The sequence below is a fragment of the Oratosquilla oratoria genome, chromosome 17 (genome assembly GCF_046742065.1).
Source record: "Oratosquilla oratoria isolate Oo_2021 chromosome 17, ASM4674206v1, whole genome shotgun sequence".
NCBI lineage: Eukaryota > Metazoa > Arthropoda > Malacostraca > Stomatopoda > Squillidae > Oratosquilla > Oratosquilla oratoria.
In genome coordinates, this window is record NC_134793.1 from 5,814,042 (window position 1) to 5,841,220 (window position 27,179).

The 27,179-nt window shown below is 39.9% G+C and overlaps 2 protein-coding genes across 5 annotated transcripts in view; one reads left to right on the forward strand and one right to left on the reverse strand.

Moving 5' to 3' along the window:
• The window catches only part of LOC143034370 (cadherin-87A-like), a 66,131-nt gene extending 64,285 nt beyond the window's left edge, over positions 1 to 1,846 (forward strand). The window contains exon 36 of the mRNA XM_076200325.1: positions 320 to 1,846. Within this exon, the coding sequence (XP_076056440.1) occupies positions 320 to 718 (399 nt within the window). The 3' untranslated portion in view covers positions 719 to 1,846. The remainder of the gene's footprint in view (positions 1 to 319) is intronic.
• On the reverse strand, positions 311 to 27,179 carry U2A (small nuclear ribonucleoprotein polypeptide A'-like U2A). 4 transcript variants are annotated; one of them, XM_076200329.1, is made up of 7 exons: positions 26,668 to 26,787; positions 23,163 to 23,367; positions 21,532 to 21,679; positions 21,151 to 21,343; positions 19,442 to 19,598; positions 18,247 to 18,381; positions 311 to 444 (listed from the first exon to the last, which is right to left on the reverse strand). In XM_076200329.1, exons 2-7 carry the CDS (start codon positions 23,242 to 23,244, stop codon positions 440 to 442), a joined length of 720 nt encoding a protein of 239 aa, XP_076056444.1. In that variant the 5' UTR covers positions 23,245 to 23,367; positions 26,668 to 26,787; the 3' UTR covers positions 311 to 439. The 4 variants fall into 4 exon arrangements, with proteins under 4 accessions (XP_076056444.1, XP_076056442.1, XP_076056441.1 ...); XM_076200327.1 differs by lacking the exons at positions 311 to 444; positions 26,668 to 26,787 and adding exons at positions 13,005 to 13,292; positions 27,072 to 27,179; XM_076200326.1 differs by lacking the exon at positions 311 to 444 and adding an exon at positions 13,005 to 13,292.

A 27,179-nucleotide genomic window follows, 5' to 3' on the forward strand; every position in this document is an offset into this window, starting at 1 on the left:
TACAAAATACACTCAGTCAGTCAAGATAAGTTTAAAATAGGGTTCATCATCCCTTTCCTCATGTTACTAAAATCGTCTGACACAGAACAACTTGAGTGAATGCTAAAGACATGAAATGTAATGAAGTGGTTCATCTGAAATATAAATTTAGTTAATTATTATTGAATCAAGCACACTTGAATTCTAGAGGTGGTATTTTGGCAAATAAATCCAGGGGATTTAAATGGCTTACTGTATATTAACAAATATTAGGCATTTTGTTTGTCCTATATGCTGGACAAACTATGAAGTAATACTTACCACCACATTTCTTTTGCAGAATTGTGTACCCCATAGATCCTCCCGACGTACAGACTGGATCGAGCTTTGGGTACTTGTCATTGCAGGCTTCATCGGCCTGGGAGCCTTTGTTGCTGCCATTGCTGTCTGCTGTCTCTATTCACGCTACAGAAAGAAAATCCAGCGTCATAACCACCATGTCCGTCTCCTTGAGAGTGCTGGACAAGCCCCACAGACTGTGTTACCCCCAGGATCAATACTTATGCTCCCTCCAGGGCCCCCTGGACCCCCTGGAAGTGTGACCACTTCAGGGCCTCCTGGTCCCCCAATGCTTATGCCCCCACCAGGCCATCCATCTGAGCATGGCAGGGGGGGATTTGAATGGCAAGAACGAGGCATGCCCATGGACACTATGTCTTACAGGAGTGGGCAGCGGTAGTAGTGGGAGATGATATTGTTGCTCAGATGCAACCTCGTCAGATGAGTCCTGTGGGCTCAAACATGTAGGGCAGTTTTGTGTAAAGGCTTGCTAGAGAACATATACCTGATCTGTAGAGAAAAGGAATCAGTAGGATGTTTTTAATCAGTGATTCAAGGACATGTTTGTGACAAAAGCTTCAGTAGTTACAGATCTGGTCTGCATGTGGAGGTAGAATTCAACTCCTGCCACCGTATATGTCATGTTGGCATGACAAACAGTTGTCTCATACATAACTGAAACGATGACACTGAAAAGTTTATCACTTTTTTCTGATTCACCCTAATGGGAATGACTTTTTTTGGTTAATCCTTGTCACTCTCTTAAGTTTGTGACTGTTGTGGCCAAATATGTATTATTTTTTTCTCCCAAAGCTTTTTTGTTTATTTTCCTATTATGGATTATAAAGAAAGCATATGATAAAAATCTTGCTACAATGATCAAAGGAGTTTAGGGTAAATGTATTAATCTGTACTATAATAATGTTGAAACAAGGCCAGATTAGGTCATATACTTATTAATATGGTGTTAATTTGGTATAAATAACATTTGACCAAGGTTTCTCAAGCAGTGGGCCATAAAGTGTTGTCTAATGGGCCACAGATTTTAAGTAAAGAAACTAGGTCTTCATTAATTTAGCACTTGCAAACTTATCCCAGCCAGTAGATATCTCGACCATGAATTCCTACTTTTCATTGACAATATTGTGTTGAACTGTAAATTGCATATTGTAACAACCTCTGCCCCACCCCCCTCCCAATCTCTAGCAACATTTGGTTAAGAGCCCCCCAATTGAACTATTTTTTCAGCTCATACGAGTTAAGATGAACTTGTCTGGGACATTTTGTGAGTGTTGTGGCATATAGTATGTATGTGTGTATGTATATGTAAATATTCAATACTGGAACTCACCCCAGACCAGGGGCAGCCTGTACTGTTCTCTGAACTTTGAAGAACAACAGTTAACTTCCTAAAGGTATGGGGGAAACAGGAACCAGTCTTTTCACCTCATAATCAGTCTATTCTGGACTGGCTTGGAGAACAAACACACCTTGCCTTCTCATCTGATTACATCACATACCCATTGATATCCCCTGCACCCTAATATAGAGTATATATGCAAAACATTCATAAAAACAGGTGAATACCAAATTTGGTGAGAACTGTGGGGAAATAAGAGACATAGTCCAAAAAAAATTCTATTTTAGATTCTCAAGCATTTCAGAAGGAAATAAACAAGAACTATTTTACCAATAGAGTGATTAATAAGTGGAATAAATTTAGTAACCATGTAGTGAATGCCGAAACTATTGTTTTAAGAGAGGGTTAGATTACTTTATGGATGGGGATGATAGGTGGTAATGGACATGGAACTGCTTAGTGGTCTGCTTTGTGGTCTTTGGCAGTCTTCATTATGTTTTCTTGTGATGTCAAATTAGATGAAAATGTTGGGACTATATTTCTTTCCTACTGGTTCTCAGCTATTTTATATATATTAATATATGCAAGAATTTGATTATGATGGTGAAAATCATTATTCTGAAGATGTTAGTTGGGTTCATGTGATAAAAATATTTATTTTATGTAAGCTACAAATTTTTACTTGGCCACCCCCTTTTAAGGGGGAAAGATCCTTTGGTATATTATATATATACAAAGTTTGTTGGGTTAATATTCAAAATATACATGATTTAAGGTAGAATGAAAATATGATTTATAAGTTTAACTTTGCAATCTGGAATTTGTAAATACACACTCATATAGCCCAACTGTGTTTATATTAATCCTTGATAAAAATTGAAATTTAGACACCATATTGGAGAAAATAGGAATGATCATCCTTTTAGGATGTGGCACAACCACTCTTCTTTCCCTCCTATTGTTTTCTTCTCTTTTCTTGCTCAACAGTCATTTCTCTTACATGTCCCCCATTACCTCCTCTATCTACCTCATTCTTTGTTTTCCTCTCAAGTTCAGTACCATAGTTAACAGAAAAGCATATGATTGATTTTAAGATGGAGAAACAGAACTGAGTTTTCTACCCATTAATTCAGGTTACAACTTTTTAGGGTTATGGGCAGGGGACTGGTGATGGTTAAAGAAAATGGAGAAAATGGGAGGTAAGCCAGTTGTTGTCTGCTGATGACACTGCTTGTAGCAGAATCTGAGGAGGGATTAAGGAAGTTAGTGACAAAGTTTTGGGAAGGTGTGTGAAAGGAGGAGGCTGAAGATAAATGTGGGTGAAAGTAAAGTGATGAGATGTACAAGGGGAGAGGATGGCAGCAAATTGGAAGGGAGTATTAAGAGAGGCTGGAAGAAGTGGACAGCTTTATACACATGGGGGCAAATGTGGTAGGAAAAGGGGGAGTGGAGGTAGAAGGTAGATTGAGAGGAAGCAAATGCCTTGGTGGATTAAAAAGTGTAACGAGTAACAGACATTTGGGAATGGATGCTAAGAGGAGATTGTATGAAGGGGTGATTGTGCCAACAGCATTGTATGGGGCAGAAACATGGAACATGAAAGAGGAAGAGAGAAGGAGTTTGAGAAATGAGGAGGAGAGCAGAGGTGAAAAAGGAGTTGATGAAAGAGTATTAGGATGGTTTGGACACATGGAAAAAATGAGTGAAGAAAGATTAGTAAAAGAGGTGTGGAAGACAGAGGTGGATGGAGTGAACAGGAAAGGCAACAGAGGATGAGATGGATAGATGGGTAAAAGGGGCATTGAGAAAGGGGGATGCCTGTTGATGAAGGAAGGGGAAAAGACAGAAGATAGGGGTGAGTGGAAAATGGTTGTATATGGATGATGCTGTGATGCATGGAAGGGAGTGGGTGCGGGGTTAGGGAGTGGTTACGTGTGAATGATATACTGACACAGCCTGAAGGGATATCTCGCCATCTTTTCTTCTGCAAGAGGGGACAGAAAGGGGGGAGGGGTTGTTGCTTAAATGAATTGGCCTTGCTGAGGATATGCTGTGTCTTGCTGCATTGCTTCTGACCCAGGGCAATGGGTGAAATGCAAGGATGACCCATCATCCAGGAGGAGCCAAGAAAAGAGTGAGTGAGGGAGGGGTGGTGAATGGGAGTGGAGTGGGTGTGGATGAAATGGCTGAGAGTGGAATTATGCCTTTTGACTTTGGCTACCTTCCTTGTAAGGGGGAAAAAACCATTGGTACATGTATGTACAGCTTTTTAGAGTGGTTAGAATGAGCAGGGTGGGTTCCAATGCAGAACAGGCTGTCACCGATATAAACTGACATATATGTTGGGGGGCTTTGTTTTATGTCATCAGTTGCTATGGTGAAAAGAATAATGCAAAAGAAACTTCTTTGGGGAGTGCCTCATCAGATATGTAGTGAGAATTGGGTTCCTATGTGTATTCAAAATGTTTGATGGGTTAGGAATTGGGATATGAAGGCAGGCATACCTCCCCAAAATTGTAGAAGGTGCAACTTATGATCTAGAGGTGAGGTGGCAATGAAACTTTTGGGCTAGAGTAACTCTGTACTCTAATCTAAAAATTTCATTGACACCTAATCTTATCTTTATGTAGCATCCATCATTGACAGGATGTCACATGCACCTTTGCATACATATACCAAAGGCTTTTCCCCTTTACAAGGGAGATAGCCAAAAAAACAAAAGCATAAAATCCACTCCCACCCATTCCATCCCCACATACTCCACTCCCATTTACACACCCCTCCCTCCCTCTTATCTTGGCTCCTCCTGGATGAAGGGTCATCCCTTTGGAAATAAAACAATACAGCAAAAACATGGTTAAATGGTGCACTGTCGTTTCTGTTTGCACTAGGATGTCCGTAGTGTTGCAACCAGTCTGGAATCCTGTTTGAAGATGTGATACATGAGAATAGGATTCCAGTTGATGTGAGTCAGAATAAGACTATTTTTCTTGGAGTTTGCAGAATCAGTTTGTAAGTGCAATTGGGTGGTAGTTGTTTGGATAGGTTTTGTATTTCTTGGTTTGGGGAAGGGGATGATGACAATTACTCTCTGGGTGGTTGGGAGGGTGGCTTCCATCCTTCTCTGGTTAAAGAGGTTTAATGTAAAAGATGTGGTTGGATGTGGGTGTTGTTGTTGTCGTTCCCTAGACTGTCTGTCCGAGCAGTCCCGTCTCCCCAAGGAATGCCACCGCCAAAACTGGGTTTTCCCACAAATCCTTTATAGAGTGTATGTTGTGTTGTTTGCGTGCATGATTGTGTATAATGCAGTCTTCCATTATGTGTTGTATGGTATGGGGTGAAGTGTTACATCCTGGGCAGCTGTTCACAATGCGGTCATCCAGCCTCTTCTGGTAGCTTAAAAGTGCTGGGTGGTGGCCGCACCGCAGTCTGCCCAGGTGGACTCTGTCCTTTCGTGGGAGAGAGGATTCAGAAGGGTGGATATCAGGGGGTCTGGCATCTGGCATGCAGCAGTGTGTTGTCTTTCAGTGTGTTAATGGAGCAGTGAGTGATATGATTATGAATATGTTTCCGGAGGCTGGTATTTGGTGGTTGTGGAGGAAGAGAAGAGAGTATCTGTGTGTGATAGGTGTTGTATCATGTCATTGTATATTATCTGAGCTTAGGATATTGACTGCTTATTACTGTGTAGTACTAATTGCACAGTAGCATGCAGCCAATGCTTTAGGGACTGTTTTGGGGTGCCCCCTACAGATTAGAGCCACTCGTCATTTTGTCTATATAAAGAGTAAAATCTCTACACCTATAGGAATACTATTTTTGTACTGCGACTCTCCTTCCATTATGCTGTTCCCTCTTCAAACTGCCCTATCACTTTTTTTTAGTGTACTTTTTCTTTCCACCTCTGTCCTATGTGATAGGGGGAGGAAAGAATTCTGCCACTGTGTTTCCCATGCGAGTCATAAAAGGCAACAAATTGGGACAGTGTAATAGGACTAGGTATCATGCTATCTGTAAAGTCATCCTACGAGAAGTCAAGGCATAAGAGAGTCTGGGAAATTTCCAACAAGAACCCTAAGATTTGGGTCAGTTTTCAGATGCACCTAGGTCTCTTATTCCAACACTCACCCAACGTCACTTGTGCAGACATTGGGCCAAGGACACATACATGCATATACCAACGGCTTTTTCCCCCTTACACGGGGGGTAGCCAGGACACAAACCCACTTTGGAAATTGGCCCAGAACATAAACCACCACCAATTCCCAAAACGAGTTTATGTACTGGGCCCAAATGTCTGCACATATGGCAGTTGGTGAGTGTTGGATAAAAAGAACTAGGTGTACTTGAAATAATAGTAGTTTTTGATTGGATTATTCTGCTAGATATTAAAAACCCAGTGCACCCTGCTTGTGTAAAAAGGTAAAGGAAATGTAACCTGAGTTGGTAGAGATATATCTTGGGGCCCATTTCAGAGTGTCAGAACCTCAGGGTTGCACTTCCAGATATGTGGGTGTCAGTGGGTTTTGAAGATGGGCAGCAGGTAAGGATGTCTCTTGTGTCCATCTTGCAGGACCACCACTGGCATGTACATGTTATTGGTCCTTTTTTTTTATTTCATAAATCTATCAATATACCCCTAGTGAAGAAGGTAGCCAGCCAAGGTATGCACCCATTCCACCCATCTGTTTTTCCTTTCATCTTAGTTCCTTGTGTACAAGGGACATTCTTGCACCCCACCTGCTGCTTGGATCAGCACTTGGGTCTGAACCTGGGTTACCCCCACCACTTCATTTACATGGTGACCCTTGCCCCTCACTCATTCAGTAATTAGAAAAGATAGGGAGAAATCCCTTAGGGCTGCATTAATTTATATTTATATACATACATACATATACCAAGGCTTTTTCCCCCTTCCAAGGGAGGTAGCCAAAAAGGGAAAGGCATAAAAACACTCCCACCCATTTCATCCCTAAATACACTCCACGCCCCTCCCACCCTTCCTCTCATCTGAGCACCTCCTGGATGACGGGTCATCCCTGCACCCTGCCCACCGCCCTGGGTCAGAAGCAGTGTCGCAAGACACAGTACATCCACAGCGAGGCCGCTTCATTTAATCGGCGACCCCCCCTCTCCGTCCCCCTTTGCATATAAGGCGAGGACGGGGAGAAATCCCTTCGGGCTGCGTCAAAATTTACTCACACATACTACCCCACCCCCCACTTCCCCGCCCATTCCTCCTCATGCAGTCACAACATCATCCATATACAACCATTCTCCACTCACCTCTGTCTTCCGTCCTCTCCCTTCCTTCCTCAACAGACATTCCCCTCTTCCCCAAAGCCCCCTTCACCCCATCCATCCACCTCATCCTAGGACGTCCCCTCATGTTCACTCCCTCCACATCTGCCTTCCATACCTCTTTTACTAGTCTTTCTTCACTCATTCTTTCCATGTGTCCAAACCATCCTAATATTCTTTCATCAACCCTATCTCCCAAATCCTTTTTCACCCCTGTTCTCCTCCTCACCTCCTCATTTCTCACTCTATCTAGCCTAGTAACCCCCATCATACTTCTCAGACACCTCATCTCAAACACATTCAAACTCCTTCTCTCTTCTTCTCTTATGTTCCACGTTTCTGCCCCATACAGTGCTGTTGGCACAATCACTCCTTCATACAATCTCCTCTTCGCATCCATTCCCAAATGTCTATTCCTCATTACACTCTTTAAACCACCAAGGCATTTACTCGCTTCTCTCAATCTACATTCTACCTCCACTTTCACTCCACCTTTTCCTGCTACACTTGCACCCAAGTATCTAAAACTATCCACTTCCTCCAGTCGCTCTCCCTTAATGTTCACTTCCAGTCTACTGCCACTTTCACCCCTTGTACATCTCATCACCTTACTTTTACCCACATTTATCTTTAGCTTTCTTCTATCACATACTCTCCCAAACTCTGCCACCAGCTTCCTCAATCCCTCCTCTGACCCTGCCACAAGCGCAGTGTCGTCCGCAAACAACAGCTGGCTCACCTCCCACTTTTCTCCATTTTCTTTAACCATCTCCAATCCCTGACTCACTACCCTAGCATTCACCTCTCGCACCACCCCATCTGGTATGGCAGTCTTTGTCATGGAACCACCCCCAAAACCCAAGAGTTGGGACCAGACAGCCACAGCACACCCTGCCACTGGCTCTTACACAGGTGGCACCAATCCCTAGGAATTGCTTCAGTTACCCAGGCGAATACCACAACCCTTATTACAACGATGCACCTTCATATTTTTTCTGCACTGGGGATTGAATCTTTGATCATACCTCTTCTCCTACAATTAGACAGATGTAGAGAGCAATCCTGGCCCACCACAAAATACATATATCCAACATGCTCTAAACCCATCACCTCAAGCCAACAAAGGGCTCAGTTCAGTGGAACTCATGCAAAACCTGGGCCCACTTCATTTGCACAACACTTGCTGATTTGAAACAATACACAAGCACCTGGATCAGTTCTATTTGCCCATGGATATCTTCACTCCCACCATCCTACCTCCAACCTGCATACTTACCCACACTCCTACACTTGCCATTCCCTTTCCTCCCCCACCCTACCCCATACAGCAACCTACAACACATACAAAACACACATCAACATCTTACAATATAACATTGACAGCATCAACACATCAAAACGTGTATTCAAACACTTCTTCAAACAATATAACATACATAGTGCCATCATACAAGAAACAAAACTATGACACTCCCAAAAATCACCCAGATTTCACAATTTCACTACTATCAGACACAATTGGACCAAGAACAATGTCAGTGGACTCATCACCCTCATCCACCAATCCATCTGCTTCATGGACACAAGTGGAACCACAAAAACCCTCCTCCCTACCAGAGACAACACCACAGAAACCCAATCAATCCAAATTCAAACAAGTAACAAATCCACAATTACAATAGTTAACATGTACATACACCCCCAATCATCTCCATAGTTTCAAACAACTTCAGACCTAACCTTAACCAATTTGCCAGCATCCCCAACCTTATCCTGGGTGGTGACTTCAACACCAAGTTGTTGGCCTGATATGTCAACAACCCCAACACAGGCAGACAGTTTGATCTACAAACACAACTTGACTAACTGACCATTATGAACAACACCTATAATTATGTGGTACTCACCGAAGCTGCTCCCAGGGATTGGTGCCACCTGTGTGAGAGCCAGTAGCAGGGGTATGTTGTGGATAGTTAGCCCCCAACTCTCGGGGTTGGAGGGTGGTCCCAAGACGAAGACACTGCCACACCAGAACCACGCCTCTGTATCAACAACACTTTCATAAAACACACACACACATCCAAAATTCTTGGCATAATATATGATATATCCATGTCATTCAAACAACAAATCACAAACATAAGGACTATATGCACACCTAGTTCCAATGCGCTTAACCACTTCAGTATGCTGATGCCTATGTAGGTGTTATGAAGCATGATTGGGTACACATGGATGCCAACGTTGCCATCTTGATTATATATATTTTTTGTAGTTGTACATGAGTTACCGCTATATTCTGTGAACTGGTTCGATCATGTTTTCTGTGTTTATTATTACTAGAGCAAAAACGAACGAGTAATACAGCAGTGACTATATATTTTATAATGTGAGTAGTGTGATGCATTGTCCATATGGCAGCCGTTACTGCATGCAAGAATTTAACTCATGGTGAAGTGGTTAAGTCAATTGCTGGAACAACATTTGGACAAAACAAAGAAACTAATACTACAGTATACAATGCATAAGCTCAGTGAAGAATTATGTGAGCCCTCAATGGGCCCCTAATTTCACTAAGACACACCACAACACACTTCAGACCATACAAAACAAACCCCTGAAGACAATAACAGGCTGCATAAACACAACCCCTACAGATCATTAACACCATGAAACAAAAGTCCTCTAAGTCATTCATCACCTTGACATGAGGGGGGCACACAAACACTTGCTGCAGCCTCCACAAACATAGCACACCTACTACACCACATAATGGAACACCCACACACACTAAGAAATGTCAAAACAACACCCAAATACCTACATCACACACAAATACTCTCTTTTCTTCCTCCATAACCACAAGACACCAGCCTCCAGAAGCATATCCATAATCATATCACTCACTACTCCATTAACAAACTGTAAGACATTACATTACTGCATGCCAGACCCTGATATCCATCCCTCTGAATCCTCTCTCCCCTGAAAGGACAAAGTCCACTTGGCCAGAATGCGATGTGGCTACCATCCAGGCCTTATAAGTTACCAGAGGAGGCTTGATGACAGCATTGCAGACAACTGCCCAGGATGTAACATTTCACCCCATACAATACAAAATATTATGGAAGACTGCACTGTACACAATCATGCATGCCAACAACACAATATACACTCTATAAAGAATTTATGAGGGAAACCCCATTCCAGGGGTAGCTTTCCTCAAGGAGATGAGACTGCTTGGCCAGCCTAGGGAACAACACCAACACCCGTAATCACACACACATCCCCCATCAAGCCCTCTACATGCTCTCCTCTCCTCTCCTGACATCACCTCCTGTTCCCCTGCCTAACCCCAACAACTTCCTGCAAAGTTGTCAAAGCCCTCAGATTTGACCACTTTCTAGTCATCACCACCACAGAAGCACAATACACCCCAGCTGGCCACAGACAAGTATACACCAATTACAAGAAAGCAAACTAGGAAGCTTTCACTGAAGAGACAAAACAACAATTTGAGACAGAAAACAGTACATCAATCACATAGATGTTGCTGTATACACTTTTAATACAATCATACAATATGCAGACAAGAAGTACATCCCAAGAGGCAACAGACAATCACACAACTCGAACTTCACATCAGAAATCCAAGGCCTCATCAGAAAACTTGACACACAAACACACCACCCCCACACTTCTCCCTCAGAAAATAGCAGACAAAAGACAAGCACTAAACACCAAGATCAACAACAAAATACAGGAACAAAAAAGACAAAATAGGCAAATATTTGTCAACACAATTATGAAACACCAGAAAACTGTACAAGACACTCAACACCATTACACTATCCAACAATGACACAACACACTCTCACACAGCAATAACCACAAGTCATCTTACCCTCAAATATACAAGCACATACTCATAAATAATTTTGCACAAACAAGCCATCTCACCCCTCACCCTGATGACTGATACATCATTTGATGTAAGAAAGACCCCCACAGACCCAGACTACACACCCTTTATAGACAGCCAGACCAAACATATAATCCATAACCTCAAGCACTCATCCACCTGTGGCCCTGACAACATAAGTAACATCCACCTAAAATACACACTTGGACCACATGGCATACACACGCTCACCTACACTGCAAACTACACCTATTCACACACTATACCCAGCATCTGGAAGCATGGGAAAATCATCACCATCCCCAAACCCAGCAAAGACCCAACAGTTCCAGCATCACACTTCCCTGCATCACCCCCAAACCCATTCATAGAACACCTCATACTACAACTCATCACACCACATAACCTCCCTTGCAGAATCACAATGCAGTTCTGGACCACTACACTCCACACTCTTCTGATAAACCTTACACAAAGAATTTTTTATGGCATCAATTCAAATAAGCCCCCATACAACACTCCTCATAACTTTAGACATTAGTAAAGCTTTTGAAGCCATTCCCCATCACATTCTCACAAACAAAATACAAACACAAACATGCACAATAATACCAAATGAAGGCTGGCCAATTATCTGGTAGGCAGAAATGCCTATGTGTCATATAACAGCCAATCACTGCACACCAGAAACTTTAAGAATGGTGTACCACAGGGCTTGGTTCTATCCCCACTCTCTTTAATCTATACATGCATGATATATCCCTACCCAACACCTGAGAAATACAAATATTTTCTTACAGATGACACATAACAATTACATCCACACATAGTAACAAAGATGTAGAAGTACTAAAACCATACCTCAACACACTCAACACCTGTTTCACTATGAATAAGACTCAAAATAACCCCAACCAAATCTACAGCCACACTTCTCACCAATTGACCAGCAGAATACAAATACATACCATGCCTCTATAGCAACAACACTCATAAAGCACACACATACAACCAAGATCATTGGCATAACATACATTCATGTCATTCAAACATCACAAACATGAGGACAAAATGCATACCTAGACTTTATGCACTTAAATCAGTTGTAGGAACATTTGGACAAAAAAACTATTACTACAATACATAAACAAAGCATATGCTCAGTGATGAATTATGCGAGCCCTACATGGGCCCCTAATCTCACTAAGACACCACAACACCCTTCAGACCATACAACCTCTAAAGACAATTATAGGCTGCACACACACCTACAGACCATTTACATCATGAAACAAGTCCTTAAAATCAAGGATCATCTTGACAAGAGGCACACAAACATTTGCTGCAGCCTCCACAAACACAGCACACCCACTACACTACATAGGAGAAAACCTACAAACACCAAGAAACATCAAATCAACACCCAAATACCTACAACACACACAAATACTCTTCTCTTCCTCCATAACCACCAGACATCAGCCTCCAGAAGCATATCCATATCACTCACTGCTCCATAAAAAAAAATGAAAGGCAATACATTGCTGCATGCTAGACCCTGATATCCATCCCTCTGAATCCTCTCCCCCCCCCAAAAGGAGTTTACCTGGCCGAACTGTGATGCAGCCGTCATCCAGCCCTTCTAAGCTACCAGAAGAGGCTGGATGACCACATCACAGATAACTATCTAGGATGCAACACTTCACCTCATACAATACAACATGGAAGACTATAGTACACAATCATGCATGCCAACAGAATATACACTCCATAAAGGATTTGTGGGAAAACCTCATTCCAGCCATGGCATCCCAGGGAGACAGGACTGGTTGGTCAGACAATCTTGGGAACAACAACAACGACAACCATTCTCCATTTAAACCATCTCTTGCCCTTTCCTTTCCTTTCCTTGCTCAATGGACATTTCCCTTTTACCCAGGGCTTCCTTCACCTCATCCATCCATCTCATTCTTGGTCTTCCCTTTAAGGACATTACATTCACCTCTGCCTTCCTCACTCTTTTTGCCAGTCTTTTTTCATTCATTCTCTCCATATGCCCGAACCATCCCAGTATTCTTTGGGTAAATGGACAATAAAATAAAATTTATCATTACATATTTTATTACTTCAATGTGTACAACACTTCTGAGCCTTTAGCCATGAATTAATACAAATAATTATGGAAATTATGAATGCCATCATGTGATCTGTATCTGTTCTTATCATTTTGTAGGCATACATAAATACCATGTTTTTGAAAGAAAATACCCACCTTTCCAGCCAATTGCAAAAAGCCTGATAAACAATGAACTTAAAGGACTGCAAAGACCTGGTTAATGTTCCCAAAGCCTGGTAAAGCACGTGTTTACTTGTCATCATCATCGTCATGTCCTGTCAAATTAAAAAGTTAACATATGTTTAACAAACTTAAAATAAAGTTGTTTGGAATCCTTTTAGAAAATAACATCATCTGTAAGCAACTGTCACTCTTTTAATCCGAATGACATCTTAGCATGGGGAAACTGCTACATTCAGCTATATCACAAGGAGAAAAAAAAAAATATATATATATATATATATATATATATATATATATATATATATATAATATATACATATATATACATATATATATACATACATACATAAATATATACATATATATATACATACATACATAAATATATACATACATAAATATATACATACATATATATATACATATATATATATACATACATATATATACATATATATATACATATATATATATATATATATACATACATATTTTGCAGTAATTCACAAGGCACACGTGAAAATAATATGCAGAAAAAACCACTGGGAAATAAGAAGCTTAGTCCGAACGTTTTCGTCTATTTAAGACATTATCAAGGAATACACAGTTACAGAGACAAAGGTGGATATATATACATAAAGTAAAAGACAAGCTAGGAACATGGGAAGTACACACAAGATGCTTCACAATCAGGTAGAGCCAATGTTTACATATACGGACGTTTGGTCCATGACGTTACGTCACCCCCGCTTAGTAGCACTTGGAGAAGTTCTTACAATTTTATCAATAACAAAATCATCAAGTTTAAATAATCCTAAACTTAAATTGATATTATGGTCAAAGGTTTGTTTAATATGACTGGATTCGATGATGTTTCTTTCTAATAAGGATCTACAAGAAATTATTACATTCGAATTATCCCAGTCAATAGGATGATTGTGGTCTCTTACATGGACAAAAAGGCCACTGGAACTTTGCCCACTCCTTACACTATATTTGTGCTGATTTATCCTAGTTTTTAAGTCTTTACCAGTTTGGCCGATATAAAATTTGTTACATTTAAGGCATGGAATAGAGTAAACACAACCCTCGTTTGCTTCAGGTGAATTTTTAATGAGCTTACTTTTTATAGTATTATTTTTGAAAACCAAGTTGATGTTGAATTGTTTGAGAATATTAGGCAGACCAATTAATTTCTCACTGTAAGGAAGAACCAAAAGGTTCTTTTTGTCAAATACTTTTCTTACGTGTGAGGTGTTATGGAAAGTTTTGTAAGCCATTTTATGAGAAGTGTTTACTAAGTGCTTTGGATATTTTAATTCAGAAGCTATATAGCATAGCATAGCTTCTGAATTAAAATATCCAAAGCACTTAGTAAACACTTCTCATAAAATGTCTTACAAAACTTTCCATAACACCTCACACGTAAGAAAAGTATTTGACAAAAAGAACCTTTTGGTTCTTCCTTACAGTGAGAAATTAATTGGTCTGCCTAATATTCTCAAACAATTCAACATCAACTTGGTTTTCAAAAATAATACTATAAAAAGTAAGCTCATTAAAAATTCACCTGAAGCAAACGAGGGTTGTGTTTACTCTATTCCATGCCTTAAATGTAACAAATTTTATATCGGCCAAACTGGTAAAGACTTAAAAACTAGGATAAATCAGCACAAATATAGTGTAAGGAGTGGGCAAAGTTCCAGTGGCCTTTTTGTCCATGTAAGAGACCACAATCATCCTATTGACTGGGATAATTCGAATGTAATAATTTCTTGTAGATCCTTATTAGAAAGAAACATCATCGAATCCAGTCATATTAAACAAACCTTTGACCATAATATCAATTTAAGTTTAGGATTATTTAAACTTGATGATTTTGTTATTGATAAAATTGTAAGAACTTCTCCAAGTGCTACTAAGCGGGGGTGACGTAACATCATGGACCAAACGTCCGTATATGTAAACATCGGCTCTACCTGATTGTGAAGCATCTTGTGTGTACTTCCCATGTTCCTAGCTTGTCTTTTACTTTATGTATATATATCCACCTTTGTCTCTGTAACTGTGTATTCCTTGATAATGTCTTAAATAGACGAAAACGTTCGGACTAAGCTTCTTATTTCCCAGTGGGTTTTTTCTGCATACATACATATATATACATACAACACACATATATATATATATATATATATATATATATATATATATATATATACACATATCAGAGTATAAGAGGGTTACACTTAAAGAAAAAATATATATATTATATATATATATAATATATATATATATATATATATATAACTATATATTAATATATATAAAAATATATATATATACACATATATCAGAGTATAAGAGGGTTATACTTACTTAAAGAAAAATACCAAGACTACAAATAAGAAAGTTGAAAGCAAAAGTGGATGGTAAGAACATGAGAAGAAGACCAAGAATGAAGTGGATGAATGGGGTGAAGAAGACTTTGGATGTTTAGAGAACCTCTGATGAGCAAGGATGAGAGAACGAGTGGAGTCAGTGGGTGGAAGAAAATTATAAATGAATAAAAGGACAACATGACCTGAAGAGATGTTCTCTTTGTCTGCACAGTTATTGTTGTTGTTGTTGTCGTTCCCTAAACTGTCTGTCCAAGCAGTCCCGTCTCCCCAAGGAATGCCACAGCCGAAACTGGGTTTTCCCACAAATCCTTAATGGAGTGTATGTTGTGTTGTTTGCGTGCATGATTGTGTATAATGCAGTCTTCCATTATGTGTTGTATGGTATGGGGTGAAGTGTTACATCCTGGGCAGCTGTTCACAATGCGGTCATCCAGCCTCTTCTGGTAGCTAAGAAGTGCTGGGTGGTGGCCCCACCGCAGTCTGGCCAGGTGGACTCTATCCTTTCGTGGGAGAGAGGATTCAGAAGGGTGGATATCAGGGGGTCTGGCATGCAGCAGTGTGTTGTCTTTCAGTGTGTTAATGGAGCGGTGAGTGATATGATTATGAATATGTTTCCAGAGGCTGGTATTTGGTGGTTGTGGAGGAAGAGAAGAGAGTATCTGTGTGTGATACAGGTCTTTGGGTGTTGTTTTAGTGTTTCTTGGTGTGTGTGGGTGTTCTGCTATGTAGTGTAACGGGTGTGATGTGTTTGTGGTGGCTGCAGCAAGTGTTTGTGTGCCTCTCGTGTCGAGGTGGTCCTTGACTTTGAGGACTTTTGTTTCATGGTGTAAATGGTCTGTAGGTGTTGTATTTGTGCAGCCTGTAATTGTTTTTAGGGCTTTGTTTTGTATGATTTGAAGGGTGTTGTGGTGTGTCTCACTGAGATTAGGAGCCCATGCAGGACTCGCATAATTCATCACTGAGCGTATGCATTGTTTGTATATTGTTGTATTAGTTTCTTTGTTTTGTCCAAATGTTGTTCCAGTGATTGACTTAAGTGTGTTAAGTCTAGGTGTGCATATGTTTTTTATGTTTGTGATGTATTGTTTGAAAGACATGGATGTATCGTATGTTACACCAAGAATTTTCGGTGTGCTTGTGTGTGGTATTAGAGTGTTGTTGATGTAGAGATGAGGTATGTATTTGTGTTCTTTTGTCCAGTTGGTGAGAAGTGTTGCTGTAGATTTGGTTGGAGCTATTTTGAGTCTGTGATGAACCATGTGTTGAGTGTATCAAGGTATGGCTGGATTATTTCTGCAGCTTTGTCTGTGTTACGATGTGTGCATGTGATTGTTATGTCGTCTGTGTAGGAAGAGATTTGTATTTCTGAGGTGTCAGGTGTGGGTAAGTCATGCATGTATAGATTAAAGAGTGTGGGGGATAGAACAGAGCCCTGTGGTACTCCATTCTTAATGTTTCTGATGTGCGATGATTGGCCATCATATGACACATAGGCATTCCTACCTGCCAGATAATTGGCCAGCCATCTTTTGGTATTATTGTGCATGTCTGTGTTATATATTTTATTTGTTAGGTTGTGGCGGGGGATAGCATCAAAAGCTTTACTAATGTCTAATGTTATAAGAAGTGTTCTGTGGTGGGGCCTATCTGACTTGATGCCATATAAAATTCTTTGTGTGAGGTTTATCAGAAGAGTGTTTGTGGAGTGTAGTGGCCTAAAACCGTGTTGTGAGTCAGCACATGGCGGCCGCGGCCAAGAGTGCCGTGGTCCAACCCAATCGAGGTCCTGGAGCCGCAGCGTCTACGCAGTGGTCCAACCCGATCGAGGTCCTGGAGCCACAGCGTCTACGTCGTGGGACCACCCCCCAACCCCAAGAGTTGGGGGCCAAACAACGGCAACCAGCCCTGGCCACCGGCTCTACACAGGTGGCACTGATCCCCAAGAGGAGCTACGTGCCTTGGGGAGTACCACAATTCTTTTTCTCAACATGTCTGCGTAGTAAAATATATTGGAGGGAGAAAAGTGGAGATTGCCATGATGAAGTAATGTGTGGATGTGCTGTGTCTTCCTGCATTGCTTCTGACCCTGGCAGTAAGCAGGAGACAGGGATGACATTTCACCCACAAGGAGCTAAGACGAGAGGGAAACGAGGGTGGCAGATAGGAGTGGGTGCAAGCCTTTGACTTGGTTACCTCCTTTATATGGAGGTAGAAGCCCCTAGATGTGGGCTAAACTAGCCCTTGCTATAGAAGTGCTGCACTTCACTGCATTACTCCTGATCTCAGCAGTGGCAAGGGACAAGGTTGACCTTTATCTACGAGGTACCGAGATGGAAGGAGTGTTAAGTAGGTTCTAATTGTGAATTCAGTGGGTGTGTGCTTTGATTCAGTCACCCCCTTATGAGGAGGAATGGGACTTTGGTACATATTTCAAGTCAAAGAGCTTTTTTAAGGCTGTCTAATATACCAGAGAAAGGGCTGGGAAGGGGGTGGGGGTAATTCAGCATAAATTAATCCACAATTGCACTGTCATAGTAAAGTTTTACTGTAATAGAATTATTTCAGACAATTACAATTCAGAAAAGAAAAAAATATATATATATAAATATACGTATATCATTGTAAAAAATACAAAAACTAAACTTACTTCTTTTGCTGGACTGAGATCTGCCCGGTACACTGCCAGTCCTGAGCATGTGCTGCAGCCGTTCCACTTCATCCATGGAACGTGCATTGGTGATGGCCTGACGAATTGCAGCTTGATCCTCAGCCGACATTTGAGCTTTGAACAAAATTGAATATTCAATATCATATTAAGCAGAAAATATGCATACATACATATAGCAAGGGCCTTTTCCCCCTTACAAAGGAGGTAGCCAAAGTCAAAAAATCCATTCCCATCCATTTCATCCCCACATATTCAACTCCCCTTCACCACCCCTCCCTCCCTCTTTCTTGGTTCCTGGATGACGGGTCATCCCTGCATCTCGCCCACTGCCCTGGGTCAGAAGCAATGCAGCAAGATACAGCACATCCACAGCATGGCCACTTCATATAATCAGCAACCCCATCTCTCCATCCCCTCGTATAGAAAATGAGAAGATGGGGAGAAATCCTTTCATGCTGTGTCAAAATAACATTCACACATACTCCCTTACCCCTCATCCCCCATCCACTCCCTTTCATGCATCACAGCATCATCCATACACGACCATTCTCCACTCAACCCTATCTCTTCTCTTCTCCCATCCTTCCTCAACAGACATTCCCCTCTTTTCCAATGTCCCTTTTACCCCATCCATCTATCTCATCCTTGGTTGCCCCCTTATGTTCACTCCTTTCACCTCTGCTTTCCACACCTCTTTTACTAATTCTTTTTCACTCATTCTTTCCATGTGTCCAAACCATCCCAATATTCTTTCACCAATCCTATCTCCCAAGTCCCTTTCCAACTCTACTCTCCTCCTCACCTCCTCGTTTCTCACTCTATCCAGCCTAGTAACCCCTACAATACTTCTCAGGCGAGTAACTTCTTACAGAACAATCAAATGTTTGATATAAAGTTCTTCATAAATACTACCACTATCAGTAACAGTTTTGTACCCAGTTACTGTATCACTTATAATTTAGTGACTGTTTTCTGATGTCAGAATAGAGAATTATTGTACCCATAACAAGAGTCCCTTCCATATAGTGATGCTCCTGACGAGTCTGTGCAGTCATGCCATGTAACATGATGCTCCACAGTTGCCATAACTTGGATCTAAATTCCAAGAGTTTGGTGGTTTCAGTGTACATAACAATGATTCAGAAATTTTTGTGAAAAAAATTGTGACACTTACAAACAACAGGCCTAGCTTCAGCAATGCCACTCCCAGGTACAAATGTTCTGGCTTTCTTAATCTCCTTCTGCATTTCTCGACCAGCTTTACTCTTGAACAGCTTCCTTGCCAAGTCCCGCTCCCGTTGGCGCACGCGGCGGAAATCAAGCACTCTCACCTTCCAATGTAACATGGTACAATATAAATAAACTGCTCAATGAAATAAATTAAACTAGGAGACATTATCAGTTTCAGATATCTACATCATATCTGAGATAAAGGTCTAAGAGACTGGAATTCTAAATTTCTGCATGGCATACATGTGCACACAGAAAAAAAAAACATATTACACTACCTAACTCTTACCTGACCAAATCAATGTGTAAATAATGCATCTTATACTAATTCATTTCATAGCACTATACACTTATGCATTGGTGTAAATATGATCAAAACTGATTACATATTATCGCATAATGTATTGTAAAACATAAAAGGTCTGAGAAAATCTATATACACAAAAAGACATACAATAACTAAAACAAAGCACAATCAACTGAATACAGATGAAATAGAAAAAAACAACTCATCCACACAGCTACAGACCACAGACCGATTTCTGAAAGCAATCACAAACACACAAGAGGGATGCAATACATACATACAACAAAATGCCCTTTCCCCCCTTATAAGCATACACCTGCCCCACACCTATCCAAAAACATATTGACTGCCCCTTTCATTTCAGCACTGTGTGTATGAATGGTCATTCTTATCCCTCCCCACATTAATAAGGTCAGAGGCAATGCAGCCAGATACAGCAGGGCCAACAGCAAGTGCTGTTTTAGCCCCATCACTTCATAATTAATCAAAAGTGACACCAAGAATGGAAGATGTTAATCAAGACAGACCTCTTCACCACCAAGGGGGTACTGTGGAAATGAACAAGAGCCTAGCAGCAGCCATAATAAAAGGACATACATACATACATATACCAAGGCTTTTTCCCCCTTTCAAGGGAGGTAGCCAAAAAGGGAAAGGCATAAAAACACTCCCACCCATTTCATCCCTAAATACACTCCACATCCCTCCCACCCTCCCTCTCATCTGAGCACCTCCCGGATGACGGGCCATCCCTGCACCCTGCCCTGGGTCAGAAGCAGTGTCGCAAGACACAGCACATCCACAACAAGGCCGCTTCATTTAATCGGCGACCCCCCCTCTCCGTCCCCCCCATGCATATAAGGAGAGGACGGGGAGAAATCCCTTCGGGCTGCATCAAAATTTAATAAAAGGAGAAGTATAAAAATTGTTTTGGGAGTGGGTGAGTGACTTTGACTTGGCTACCTCCCTAATAAGGGGGAAGAAGCCCAGGATATATAAATTAATCTATCTATACATAACAAGGGTTTTCCCCTCTTATAAGGGAGGTAGCCAAGTCAAAAGGCATGTATCCACTTACACACAATCCACTCCCCTCCACCACCCTTTCCTCCCTCTCATCTGAGCTCCTCATGAAGATTAAGAAGATTAATCCCTTTTACAGGTGCTAAGATAAGAGGGAGGAAGGAGGGTGGAGGGGAGTGGAATATATAAGAAATGGAATGGGTGGGAGTGGTTTCTATGCAAGGGGGAAAAAGCCTTTGGTATATGTGATTTTTTTTTTAGATAGATGAAAAGAATTAATCTTCTTTTCTTTTGTCATTTGGCAATTATACAATTTTTCTAACCTGAGGGAGTTTGTGAACCACATACAGTCTGTAGTGTTCCCTGGTCGTCACTGGGTTGCCAAGCAGGGAGAGGTGTTCCAGATGTCTGAGTGGGGCCAAGTGGTCTAAGTCACCCAGCTCCTGCACCAAATTGTTGGTCAAATACAGGCATTCCAGTGCAGGAATGGTTTCTGCCAAGTCCTCAGCTATCCGCCTATTAAAATCCATATTAATTTTTTAGCAAGAAGGGAAAAAAATCCAACACCACCAATCTTCTAAAAGTCAAGCAAAAATATCAACAAAAATGATTTGCTATGATAGTGACAGATACACACAATAGTGTTTATAGCACCAAAATAAATTCAACATGACCATATATTTAAAAAGCAATGATAAACTTACACAATGCGGTTGTTATTCATCAAGAGAGTTTTCAGTCTTTTGAGTAAAGGGAAGCCATCCAACTTTCTTATATCATTCTCGCTAAAGTCAATGGTATCAAACTGATCCAGAGTTGCACCTAAATTTTCTATTACAGGGATTTTGTACCCTGAAACAAAACCAGGTTACAAAATTGAATATTACATCAATAACACCTTCAAAAGGTAAATAAACCTGCCTCCAACTTATTAATTTTTTGGCACTGTATGTGGCGGAAACATGGAATGTGGGAGAGGAAGAAAGAGTTTAAGTTTGTTCAGGATGAAGTGTCGAGAGGTGTGGTGGGGGTGCTGGGCTGGATGGAGTGAGAAGCAAGGAAGTGAAGAAGAGACAGGGGGGTGGAAAAGGAGTTGTTGTTGTTGTCATTCCCTAGACTGTCTGTCCGAGCAGTCCCGTCTCCCCAAGGAATGCCACAGCCGAAACTGGGTTTTCCCACAAATCCTTTATAGAGTGTATGTTGTGTTGTTCGCGTGCATGATTGTGTATAATGCAGTCTTCCATTATGTGTTGTATGGTATGGGGTGAAGTGTTACATCCTGGGCAGCTGTCCACAATGCGGTCATCCAGCCTCTTCTGGTAGCTTACAAGTTGGAGGATAGGGTTGATGGGAGAGTGTTGGGATGGTTTGGACACATGGAGGGAATGAGTGAATGGGGTGAGAGGGACATTGAGAAAGAGGGAGATGTCTGTTGCAGAAGGAGGGGAGAAAACAGAAGATAGGGGTGAGTGGAGAATGGTTGTGTATCAATGATCTGTGATGCATGGAAGGGAGTGGGTGAGGGAGTGGGTGGTGTTGGGAGTATATATGAATATTTAGATGAAGCCCAAAGGGATTTCTACCAATCTTCTCTTTTTCTGCATGAGGGGACAGAGATGGGGGGAGTTTAGATTGCCGATTAAATGAAGCAGCTTTGCTGTGGATGTACTGTGTCTTGCTGCATTGCTTCTGACCCAGGGCAGTGGGCGAGATGTAGGGAGCCAAGAAAATAGGAACAAGAGTGGAATATGTGGTGATGAAATGAGTTGGGGTGGATTTATGCCTTTGACTTTGGCTAACTCCCATGTAATGGGGAAAAGGCCCTTGGTATATATGTACTGCTACGAGTAGTTCCTCAAATGTCAAATGATTGTAACATGTAAAGACAATGATGCATTTTTTTTCTTATGTGGTGTCATCGTTTAAACGAGGTCTAAAAGGAATAAGGATGGTCCTCTCCATGCCTAGCTGCCTAACTGTATAGCTAATAGCTGAGAATTTTTTTCCTGTACCATTTATTTTCATTTCTCAATTTATTCTAATCATTTCTATGCCAATCTTATCAATTACATTGTACGTCAATAGATTTTTAGCTTTTTCTAAACAGTTATCAATATTTTTTGTAATATCTTAGACAATCATGACAATTCAATGTCTTGTTCTAAAAATACAAAACACTATATGCCTTTAAAACCCAAAGCATTCCAAACAAATCTTAAAAAAAAAAATTCATATGAAAAAATCATAATTCAATAATTCTGTGAATGCATTAAGATTTATTTCATGATCCATAGATAAAGACATACAACAAGTATTCTACATAAGTAACACTCACCTCTTAGAACCAACTCACGGTCTCTGACTGGATTTATATACTGTACAGATTGCTGAATGAGTTCTGGCGTTAACTTTACCATCTTTGCATACAGTGGCAACAAAATTCAACAGAAACTATACACCACTTCTGTAGTAGTCTGTACAAACTGCAGTCAATTCCGAAAGACTTCACAAGTCTCTCTGTTACAAATCAATAAGTATCCCTGAAGAGAAGAGAAATGAACTAATTATGAAAGCTGCCTTAAATATATTAAGATACAAATAACCACTTATACTATTCTAATTACTACTGGTATTACATTAGAAGTGTACACCTATGCAATATATCAATAAGAAATTAAATATTAATTTTGTAAATTAAAATACATCAATATAATACGTTTTTCTTGAAGGAAAAAAAAAATTAAGACGAGATACACTACCGACAACTCAGAGCTCAATGCGAGCTTTGAGACGCCATGTTTTATTTTTGCCATCTTCTTGACAAGTACAGTAGCACTTAAAACAAAAGATCAATTTGGTTTGGTTAGACAAATTTAATCCTAGTCCTACTCCTACAACTCAAGATAGGTTTCTCCTCAGACTTCCATTAGTTTATCTTCCAACAAACAAAAACATGCTGTATCAAAGTGTATATCGTATCTTGATTTTCTTTTTCACCAAAAGAAACCAATATTACATTGATGTATTTCAATCTACAAAGTTAATATCTAAATTTTTATTGATATATCATTTGAGGTGCACTTTTAAAAACCAAACTATCTACTAAGGATCAATTGGAGAACAGCTATATGGGGTACAATTCTCTAAGACTTTAAGTGTGCTCTGGGTTTCATGTGCCAAAAGTGTCATTAGTGTGCCTGGTTTTGCACATGTGCTATGGGTTGCCCAGCCCTGTCCTATACTATCTTAACCTAACGTAGCCAGAGAAAAAAAAAAAAAAATAAAGTAGGATTGGTGATTGCATTATGTGACATGTTAGAGGTAGTACTCTCATTTAGTTCTATTCCAGTATTAAACAAACAAAATTTTCACTTCTTCCTATTTTGCATTTGAAAGATCTATTTTTTTCTGTGAAATGATTATGTTAGATTATGTTAGCTAGGTCAACATGAAAATTAAATTCCTGATATTTGAGCTGAAGTAGTTCTCATGGGATGCAAAAAGTCGCTATGAGTATAATGCAATTTGAATTATCCATCTAGCTGTCCTAGTTCTCGAGATATTGCATTTTGAATGGAATTAAATAGGGCCTATTTTTTTCCAGGAAATCGGGCCGAAACGTGCGGTCTTACTAATCGCCGATCAAACGTAAACAATGACGGTTTTTACTGACAGGCACAATTTTATATAAAAATTTAGTATATGTTTGCATTATTTGACCTATTTCCTATTAGATATGTGATTTCCATGTAATTTGATCATAGAAATACGTTTCTATCCTTTGCAAAATTACCCACCACAGCTACGAATACCATCAAATTACATTGAAATCACACATTTTAAAGAAAATAGTTTGAATAATTCAACTATATGCAAGCTATTACACTAATAGCACAATAGTAACAAACTTAATAGTGTAGTTTGCTCCATACCACCAGTGATCATAGATAGCGGGCAGGACGAATCATAGCTGTGGTCCGTAATATTACGGAAGATAAAAACGTAACTTCTCTTTGATCAAATTACATGAAAATCACACATTTTAAAGAAAATAGTTAAAATAATTCAACTATAAGTCTATTACACTAATAACATAATAGTAAGAAACTTAATAGAGTGAAGTTTGATAAGATGGCGGGATGGATGTTGATGTTGTTATCCGATAATCCGACCCGATAGAAAAAAACAACTAATTAAGACCACCGATTTCTCAGCTCTACCCTAACACACTGCCTTTAATTTGGTATTAGAATAATCCAAGAGACTAGTACTTTTCCTTTATTTTAGTTAGTTGCCACAACTCTGAATTTATTTAGCTCATTTTTTACGCTGAATCATAAACCAATTTTCGATTTACTGCTGAATGCAAGCCGCCATGTTTATCTTATGTTTTTATGTACCGACATGTAACTGATGATGTAATTGTTTGAAATTTACTACGATCGTAGTAAATACACTCGCATAACATTTGTATGAATGAAATATCCGGCGGTATGTAAATTTGGCCGTTTGCATGGCGTGCGCATAAAATTACGCGCTATTGTGCTCCTCATCGACGGTGGCGCCTCTGGTGGTGTTTGACCTACCTAATTATGTAGTATTGGATTAGGGGCTACTTGACAACTGGTAAATTCTTAGTTGTGGACACCTACGCAATAAATAGAAAATTAATTATTAATTTTGTAAATTATAATACATCATCGTAACATGCACCTTTCTTGGCAGAAATCAATAACAAAAAAGTTGCTAAAGCCAATATACGAATGAACAAAGTCACAGTGGTTGAATGATACGCCATGTTTTGGTAGATATCGAGGTCCAAGAAATGAAAGGATGATAAATTCGTTTATTCTAACCTACCCTACGTAACTTGACCTATATTTAGCAATTCAGTGCCTCAAATTCTAAAGATCATATGGGTTGTCGTCGTCACAGATGCTGAAAGCCTGATTATTAATTTACCTCAGGCAATTAACAGATGACGGAAGAACCCCATGTTCTCTCAGTCCAAGGAAGCCCTATTGTCTTTGTAATAGTGCTTATTAACGTCACCTGGAGTTGAACACCCAGTCCACAATGTGAAAGACATCATCTGACAGTGACTAGACTGTAGTCTGTACAGACAACAACATGGCGTCCATACCATAGGCTTAATTTTTTAGTAGATTTGTTTGTAGCGAGGTTTTTTGTTACTTCTGCCATGAAAATCATATACTACATTCATGTATTATAATTTACAAAATTAATATTTAATTTTCTAATGTTATATTGCATAGAATGATCATGATTATGATAATGATAGGTGTGCACAAGTACAATAATACCTGACAACTACATTTAATGTTAAATATCAGTGTTTCCGTGACGCTAGAATTTTACTTCTCTTCTTAATTGAACGTCACAAAAATACATTGGGATAACACAAAACTATCCAGGAAATTTGACATCTGGATGATTATTTTGGTTTCCCGGTCCCTCCACCAACGCACATGCAATGGCAAAGCAACCCAACACAAATAAAATTGTCAACATGAAATTCAAGTACAAAACAATTTCTGTAAACTATGGGATATGTACCTTTAATATTATCCCATACAAAACGAATGCTTTGAAAGAACAAAAAAAATAGTTATGTATAAATTAAGGTACAAGTATTCGAGTCACACTTAAAACCGACTGTGTCTGTGCCTCTGTCAACATCAATCATGAATTAATCTACGGCAAAACCTAAAATATTATTTCTTAGTCACTAACAGCGCCACTTACAATTAAACCTAAAAATGTTCTTATGACCACTATTATCAATATATAAGTAGTTAATACATAAACCATTGCAATACCTGCACTCGACGAGTTTCGGTCCATTCAAGTAGTAGTCGTACTGTTTACAATTCTCATACGTTGAACAAATGACTGTCGAAAATCAAGACGTACGGCAGTGGGTAGCTACTAGCTGGTAACTTTGGTAAATTACATTTTGTTAATCACAACTTATTCCTGAGCATACTATATTATAATTATTTGGGGGAAATTACAGAAAATTATAAGGAGACCGCCCATACAATAGTGTCAGCTATGGATATCACACGTTAGCGATATATATTGGGTTCGTACTCTATGCATCATATGATTTGTCTTAACTTGAAACAATAATTACAAAAGGGTTGTAGCCAGTAGTTCAGCTGAGGTAGTTATATATTCTATTTACAAGGTAAATGTAGTAACGGAGCGACGTATCACTTACCTTGTCCGCGTTAGTTCCTGGTTCTTCGTCTTCTTCGTTTGATATGACACTCGTCTCTAGTTTCTCTTTCACTCGTATCGCCTATCAATGCTACTCTAAGGTTTCTCT

Coding starts and splice junctions, on each gene's coding strand:
- U2A (XM_076200327.1), bottom strand. CDS start 23,244: ATGGTAAAGTTAACGCCAGAACTCATTCAGCAATCTGTACAGTATATA. Junction 21,680..23,162: donor CCGTGAGTTGGTTCTAAGAG/GTGAGTGTTACT, acceptor GTTTTGTTTCAG/GGTACAAAATCCCTGTAATA. Junction 18,382..19,441: donor TGAAGCTAGGCCTGTTGTTT/GTAAGTGTCACA, acceptor TTTTGTTCAAAG/CTCAAATGTCGGCTGAGGAT.